This window comes from Pinus tabuliformis, chromosome Q (genome assembly GCF_031772625.1).
Source record: "Pinus tabuliformis cultivar Carrire ecotype Pingquan chromosome Q, CPIR1, whole genome shotgun sequence".
Classification (NCBI taxonomy): domain Eukaryota; kingdom Viridiplantae; phylum Streptophyta; class Pinopsida; order Pinales; family Pinaceae; genus Pinus; species Pinus tabuliformis.
The window spans coordinates 1135174901-1135183597 of NC_142296.1; the positions used below are offsets into that span (position 1 = coordinate 1135174901).

Consider the following 8697-nt stretch of genomic DNA (forward strand, 5'->3'; position numbering starts at 1 on the left):
CTGGGATAAAATGACACTATTACCCTCAAACTTGGGAATGTATGAGGGAATCTTAGTGAGCATAGATGGCCAAACAACATCATGGTGTATGGGGTCATTAATCAACCAGCTAAAATACCAGAGACTTAGCCCAACCATGAAAGGTAGCAAAGGAGATGTTGGGATGGTTCCTGTAATGGTTCCGCTAGATGTGACTATCGAGGTAGGACAGGAACTACCACCAGGTTGGTTTCCTACACCTGCAGTGGGTCCTAACATGATGATGGTATGTGGTGAAGGAGGATCAGAATTGGATGAGGAATCAGATGAACCAAAAGAAGAGTCAATATGGGGACTCGGGGGAGGACTAACTCGAACCCTGCGAGGAGGAGTAATATTTCCAAGCAGAAACTAGGGATGAAGACCTAAAAGTCTCCACAACAAACACCTTGGTGGCACAATGGTTGCAAGACACAAGTGACACGGAAATGGTGAAGGGAGATAAACAAAATGTCTTTGTCTCTATTGGGGAGATAAATTAATTAAGTTAAGTCTTGCCTTGGCGGTGTTAACCAAGCACCCTTCACTTAGGGTGTGCTTGTGTGTGAAAATATGTGATTTTATTAATTAAGCCCAGATCATGTTTGAAAAAAGAAAAAGAAAAATATTTCTAAAATACTGTAAATAAACTGAAATTAAAAATAGAAAATAAACAACAAATCAACTATCTAAACCCCACCCAAATTGGGTTTGAAAACACTATGCTGGTTGGTGGAAAAATCAATTGAAAACACATTAAAATGGGCAATATATTTAAGCATCGATGTGACTGGGATAAAATGACGCTATTACCCTCAAACTTGGGAATGTATGAGGGAATATTAGTGAGCATAGCTGGCCAAACAGCATCATGGTGTATGGGGTCATTAATCAACCAGCTAAAATACCAGAGACTTATCCCAACCATGAAAGGTAGCAAAGGAGATGTTGGGATGGTTCCTGTAATGGTTCTGCTAGATGTGACTATCGAGGTAGGACAGGAACTACCACCAGGTTGGTTTCCTACACCTGCAGTGGGTCCTAACATGATGATGGTATGTGGTGAAGGAAGATCAGAATTGGATGAGGAATCAGATGAACCAAAAGAAGAGTCAATATGGGGACTCGGAGGAGGACTAACTCTAACCCTACGAGGAGGAGTAATATTTCCAAGCGGAAACTAGGGAAGAAGAACTAAAAGTCTCCACAACAAACACCTTGGTGGCACAATGGTTGCAAGACACAAATGACACGGAAATGGTGAAGGGCGATAAACAAAATGTCTATGTCTCTATTGGGGAGATAAATTAATTAAGTTAAGTCTTGCCTTAGCGGTGTTAACCAAGCACCCTTCACTTAGGGTGTGCTTGTGTGTGAAAATATGTGTGTTTATTAATTAAGCCCAGATCATGTTTGAAAAAAGAAAAAGAAAAATATTTCTAAAATACTGTAAATAAATTGAAATTAAAAATAGAAAATAAACAACAAATCAACTATCTAAACCCCACCCAAATTGGGTTTGAAAACAGTATGCTGGTTGGTGGCAAAATCAACTGAAAACACATTAAAATGGGCAATATATTTAAGCATCGATGTGACTGGGATAAAATGACACTATTACCCTCAAACTTGGGAATGTATGAGGGAATCTTAGTGAGCATCGTTGGCCAAACAACATCATGGTGTATGGGGTCATTAATCAACCAGCTAAAATACCAGAGACTTAGCCCAACCATGAAAGGTAGCAAAGGAGATGTTGGGATGGTTCCTATAATGGTTCCGCTAGATGTGACTATCGAGGTAGGACAGGAACTACCACCAGGTTGGTTTCCTACACCTACAGTGGGTCCTAACATGATGATGGTATGTGGTGAAGGAGGCTCGAAATCGGATGAGGAATCAGATGAACCAGAATAAGAGTCAGTATGGGGACACGAAGGAGGACTAACTTGAACCTTGCGGGGAGGAATAATATGTTCAAGAGGAAACTGGGGATGAAGACCTAAAAGTCTCCACAAAAAATGCCTTGGTGGAATAATGGTTGCAAGACACAAGTGACATCGAAATGGTGAAGGGAGATAAACAAAATGTCTCTATCTCTATTGGGGAGATAAATTAATTAAGTTAAGCCTTGGCTTGGCGGTGTTAACAAAGCACCCTTCGCTTAAGGTGTGCTTGTGTGTGCAAATATGTGTGTTTATTAATTAAGACCAGATCACCCTAAGGCAAATGACTAAACAAGGTTCAAGACGAAACTTTGGATGGAAACAACCTATCTTTAAAGATATGAAAAAGAAAGGTACAGATATGAAATGTATGGTAGAAAGCTCTGCAAAGACACAAACTTCTTAGTGAGTTGAACTCCTCTTACAAAGGTGGAAGCATACTAGAAGACCTAGAGAGCTAAATTCCACTTCAACAAGCAAAAACAGAGTAGATCAAGGACTAAGTAGGTTAAGGCAATGGTCAACCAACCCAACGGAGTTCTCTTGGCAAAACCCAAAAACTGATCAGAAGAAATCCTTGAAAACCCTAAAATCGTAGGTATTGACCTATTTTAGGGGAGATCACACCTTTTGGGCTAGGAAATGTGCTTTGGACCTCCAGATCACTGGTTTGGGGCTGAAAAGTGAGATTTATTCTCCTCGGTTCTCGGGCGGCAAGTTGCAAAAAGAGTTGTCATCTCTATTGCGACTAGTGTATGTCACCTGCGGAAATAACCATAAAACTTTCAAAAGTTAGAAATTTGACTAATCTAGGGATAGAAAGCTAGTAAACAACATTAAGAGACTAAAAAAACTAAAACCCTAAGCTGAAAACTAAAGGTCACCTAGGTTTCTGAATCAGAATTAAAAACACAACAAAGTCACCATATGTTGGAGTGTTTTCTTCTCGAAGGTGTACGAAAATAAACCACTTTAGAATTTGGATGAAAAATAGCCTCAACAGTAAAAATGGCTGTAAACTAGTGTGGATTTGCAGCAAATGATAGAAACAAAACCTGCCAAAGTCCTGATCTATGCAACAAAAATAGTTAAACAACAAAATGAAATAAGGAATTAAGCACAAATAACTCCAACAAACCAATGAAAACTAGATATAAAGAATAGATTTTATTATGTGACACCTGTGAAGGGAACAAACGATGTTACCAGTGCCCCTTTGTGGGATGGGTTCTTGGCTATCATCAATGTCTTTAGCTCTGTAGAGTCTATCCTCTCTACAATGTATAAACCTAGCAAAATGTGTGTAGAGCTCAAATGGGAACTCAAGAATGAAAAGAAATAGAAAGCGACAATGATAATAATAATATCTGCAACAGTGAGTGTAACAATGAAAATGATCAAAATTTAAGAATGGATGTAAAGCCTTCCAATTTATAACAAAATATTATGTTATTCTTGAATAATGGAAAATAATAAAATATTACTAACCAAATTCTAGAATTACCCATTTGGAATATTGTATTATATTTGGTTGGAGGGAAAAAGTATTTAAATTGGTTAAATATTTTTATTTAGAAATAATAAATAAATAGATGATTTATCTAGAAAAATAATGAGTTATCTAATTATTTCTCATGATGGGGTCAAATATGACAAGGAATATTAGTTAAACAATGGTTTAATTAATTATTCCTAGAAGACAGTTAAATAAATAATGATTTATTTAATTATTCTTCATGGGTTTAACGATAAATAACTTAACAAATGTAGTTTATTAAGTAATTTCTTATAGTGAAAGCAATTTTACTATGGTAAAATTGGCCCTACATGGTGTACTTTGATCTGGAATCTAGTAGGTTATGGCTAGATGATCAATTTTTGGTGATAACAATAAGACCTTTCTTCTCTTGATTCTATACTATAGTTTATTTCCTTCATTTCTATTCAAGGTTGCGTTGGAGCATACCAAAGGACCAAAACTAAGGAGTGGCCTTGGATCCCATTTTCCGTCATCAAGCTTCTTTAAAAAGCATTGTTCTACTTTGTCATTCCATTTGATTAATAAAATGCACATTTCTTAAATTTTCTTATACATATTAAATAAGTTTATTTTGCATAGTTGGATATCATATCTTGCATGAGTTATGGTTTAATTTATGTGAATATCACTAGGGTTCGTCATTCTAGTTCCATATACCATTTGTTCCACAAGCATAAAGTTAAATAGTCTCACCCTTGTGACAAAAATCCACTAACATCTAATATAGGGACTTGGCATAATGGAGATCATTACCAATCAAGAGCGAAAAAATAATCTAGATTTGGTTTTAGGGCCATCCAAGAAACAAGCCTAATACTAGTATATTTTGAGTCAAACTTTCAACACATATTTAGAGACCTTCCCATGTGTTTTTGGAGGCTTGACACCCAATAGTTTGGCATCCACCTTTATTTATAAATTCTCTTTCCAATGAGACCAAGAAAAAAGAAGATGACATAAAATCTGCGGGCTTAATGAGGCTCCTATTTTATTAAATGGGTCAACATTCATCTATTTCAATGCACACTAATCATTAACATCATGTTAGCATGTTGGGGTTAGATTTTTATTTTATCGTACAATATTTTCTTCTTAGGTATTTTAATATTTTTTGAATGAGCAAGTATTTACATTTCATTTCGTGTATAAGTTAAGACCATCACTAGGTTAACATCATTCTATCCACTATTCTAGACAACTTGTATTTCAATGGTATAATACTCTAGTTATGTTGCATCTTGTATTATGTCTACAATGTTATGAATTCTTTCATTCTCTTTCCCAATCCATTTATGCTTAAACCAATTTAAATTCTCACTGTAGCAATATTGTGATACAGGACTGAAGTGAACTTCCCAATAACATAGAGGATTACCATCAATAAAAAAATAGAGGACTTAAACTTTGTTTTTTGAATCAATTCACTGTTGAAGGTATTCTTGTATCTCCATGATAAATTAAATGCTCACTTCAAGCATTGAATTTTGGTGCATTCATCTGTTGAAAAGAAATAATGAGTGTATATGATTTTTTCCTTAAGAAAAAGGTTGTAATTTTTTTAATTTCAATTTAGAATGAAAAACACATTACACATGTATTATAGATGCAAATGAAGATAACACTAACAAGAATAAAATTGCATCTTATTTCTTACCCTTTAAAGAATCATTAATTTTTTCATTATTTTCTTTGTTCCTTTGATCTCATGCTACTCTCCTAAAGAAGGTTTTATAATGGTTGTACTTATAAGTTTGAAGGCAAGAGAGAAAAAATCAAAGAAGAAGAATTACCATCTTAACAAGAACTAAACTCAAAACGAGAACTCTAGCTCAAAAAAACCTTATTTTTAACCAAAAAAACATGAAAAAAACACCTCAAAAACAAAAAATGTTGATGTTGAACCAACAATTTTTTTTGGGGGGTGTGGGTAGGGGCAAGGGGTTAAAATATCAAAAAAAAAAATAGCAACGGCATTAAAAACCAAAATTTTGTGAAATAAACATAAAAGAACACCCCAAAAATGAAAATTGTTGATGTTTCATCAACTTCATTTTTTTCATGTTAAAATTTGATTTTATTTTCACAATGGCATTAAAAACTAAAATTTGTATGCAATAAACATGAAAAAACACCCTAAATTTGAGAAGTGTTCAATGTTTTTTTTAAAATTAAAATTCCAACTTTTTTTTGGCAATGGAATTAAAAGAAATATATCATGACTCTAAAAAACCTTAAAATTTCAATAATTTTTCAACAATAACATTAAATATAAAATATCATGACTTCCAAAAACTTAAAACTTCCAACAATTTCCAACCATGGCATTAAAGATAAATATTATGACTCCGAAAATCCTTCAAATTTGATATTTTTTTTTTAACTGAAACGGTTGTGTTTTATTGAGAATTCCAAGTTGGGCAAAGCCTAATCAACCAGATTACAATTCATGGATTTACATGAGCTCCTCTCCTAGTTAAGGGATGATTGCCATTTTCAAAGCGCCTGCGTTTATGCTGATCATTCCACTTTGTTGAGTGCAACCTGTATTTGCCAATCTGTCCGCCTCCTTGTTTAAATCTCTGAGGATATGAAATGTTTGCACCGAGGAGAAGTCCTTCAGAATTCTGTTCACTCTTGAGAGCTGTTTATTTAATGGAGGGTCCTTTAACCATTTCTTGCTTATTAATGCCTTTATCAGCAATTCTGAGTCCCCAAAAATAAGGATTTCTCTTTGGCTTTCTTTTCTGGCTAATTGGCAGGCTTTTAAGAGACCGAGAGCTTCAGCCTGATTGTTGGTTTTTGTTCCTAGTCCCCAACTGAAATCTTCTTTTTCTCCACTCGGATAGTAGATTACCCCTCCTACTCCTGATGTGCCTGGATTTCCTTTTGAAGCGCCGTCAAAGAAGATAGTGCACTTGCCCTGGGATTTCCACCACTGCTAAAATCTATCCTCGGGTTCTTGGATCTGCCATTTTTCCTTGTGGGTTGGCCGAGTGATTGCTGAAGGTCTGGTGTTGAATGAGAAACCGTCCAGCCAAGCCCTTTCCTCTGTTCGAAGGGAGTTGTCATCTTTGACTGAAGAATGATTCAGGGTTTCTAGAAGGAGTTTCTTTGCCTGTTCTGCCACTTTTTCTGCTGATATTTCATTTTGGTTGAAGATGATTTCGTTCCGGGCAAGCCAGAGCTTCCAACATATGTATTTTGGAGCAGCAATCCATACCTTGTACCATAGAGATTTTCCAGCAATATTGTGAGGGTAACTGGCTTTCCAAGTGGAGAACATATCTGCAATCGTATAGTGAGCTGAGGATCTCACATTTAATCCAGTCAGAAAGATAGTCCAGGCCTTCTTGGCATACTCACAATTAATGAACAAATGATCTGAAGTTTCCAGAGCATTTTTGCATAGAACACATCGATGGGGGCCTGCTATGTTCCTCTTGCACAAGTTTTCTCCGGTCAAGATTTTGTTATGGAATAGAGTCCAAAAGAAAAAATTGATTTTAGGAATGCTAAAATTGTCCCAAACCTGCTTCCATACTTCTTTCGGATGAGGCGAATTCTTTTTGCTTTGCATTTGTAGGTATCCTTGCCTCGCTGTGTACACACCCGTCTTCCCCCATCCCCAGGTGTCTTCTTCATCTCTATGAACTGGAGCGAAATTTGTAATCGCCTTTTTAAGAGCATGTAACTGTGGGACTAGATGCGCTGGTGCTTTGGGGAAATTCCAGCGTTGCCATTCTCCTCTGTTATCCCAACCAACGATGTCTTCGATCTTACAGATTCCTTTTGATTGTAGCCATAATCTTATCTCTGTGATTTCATTGTTTTCTTTTAGAGGAGGGTGTCCCATGACTCTGTCTTTCCATAACAGAGTGTTTTTTCCATTCCCAAGAATTTTGTACATGTGAGTTTTGAAGAATTCGATACCTTTGCTGCATAACCTCTAGGCTTGCGTTCCTTTAGGGGCTTTCTCCGAAATGAAGGATCTGATTGATTGTTGTTTGAGATATTTGTATTTTAATATCTGGTTGATAGGGTGACTAGGCTCATCAAGCAATTGCCACAGTAATTTGCATCCCAGTGCTACGTTTGCAAGAAGAGGGTCTCGTATTTGGAGACCACCTTCCTCTATAGGTCTTTTCGATGTTTCCCAATTTATTAGGTGAAACCTATTGTCATTTCCTCGCCCTCCATTCCACAGGAAATTTCACATAAGGCTGGAGATCTGGTCTGAGATTTGCTTTGGAGCTAGCATTAAGGAGTCCTGAAACATTGGTAGTGTCGAGAGGAGCGATCTAATGAGCGTGAGTTTACCTCCTGTGGTAAGCCAATAACCCCCCCCATCCTGCGATCTTTTTCTTAAATTTAGAGATCACCTCTTCCCACAGTTGATTCCTGTTGGATCCTTTTGTTATTGAGAGACCTAAGTATTTAAATTTGTCCCAATCTGCATGTCCATTGAAGCCCAGGTCGCTGGCAATTCTGTTGATAGTCTGTTGTTTTGTGTTCCACCCATAGACAACACTTTTCCTTTCACTGATTAACGCTCCAGAGATGCTGCAGAACTTTTTGAGTATGATTTTGAAGGAGTTCGCAATTCGTGGAGATGCGCCCCCAAGCAACAGTGAGTCATTAGCAAATAGCGCGTGGTTCATTGGTTCGATTTCATTCACAATTCTGATTCCAGGAAGGTTACCATTTTGTTTTTCCAAAATTAATTTTCTTCTCAGGGAGTCTGCCCTCAGTATGTAAAGAAATGGTGACAAGGGATAGCCCTGCCTCAGTCCCCTGGTGGCTAAGAAGAAATTTGCTGGTCTACTGTTTACCATTGGAGCTATCCAGATCTTTTCTAGACATGCTTTGATTAGATTTATAAACTCTTGATTGAATCCAAAGGCTGAAAGGACCCTATACAAAAAGGAGTGATTAACTCTATCAAAAGCATTACACATGTCCAGTTCTATAAGCATACCTTGTTCTTTGCATGAATGGCTCGAGTGCAAGGCTTCTTGGACTTGGATAACATTGTACAGAATGTGTCTTCCTTTCACAAATCCCCCTTGAGCTGGAGAAATGAGCTTTTGCATGAGAGGCTTGATTCTGCTCGCCAGAAGTTTGGCCACTATCTTGTAGGACACATTGCACAGTGAAATCAGCCTGTACCTGTCCAAAGATCCTGGGTTTGTCTCC

At 36.9% G+C, this 8697-nt stretch overlaps 1 protein-coding gene across 1 annotated transcript; it reads right to left on the bottom strand.

Moving 5' to 3' along the window:
• Positions 1 to 6442: 6442 nt before the first annotated feature.
• On the bottom strand, positions 6443 to 7357 carry LOC149223547 (uncharacterized). The gene has a single exon (XM_089387932.1). It carries the CDS (start codon positions 7355 to 7357, stop codon positions 6443 to 6445), a length of 915 nt encoding a protein of 304 aa, XP_089244058.1.
• Between the last annotated feature and the right edge of the window lie 1340 nt (positions 7358 to 8697).

What these genes read in the sequence shown, in the direction of transcription:
- LOC149223547 (XM_089387932.1), bottom strand. Translation starts at nt 7,357, where the DNA reads ATGGGACACCCTCCTCTAAAAGAAAACAATGAAATCACAGAGATAAGA.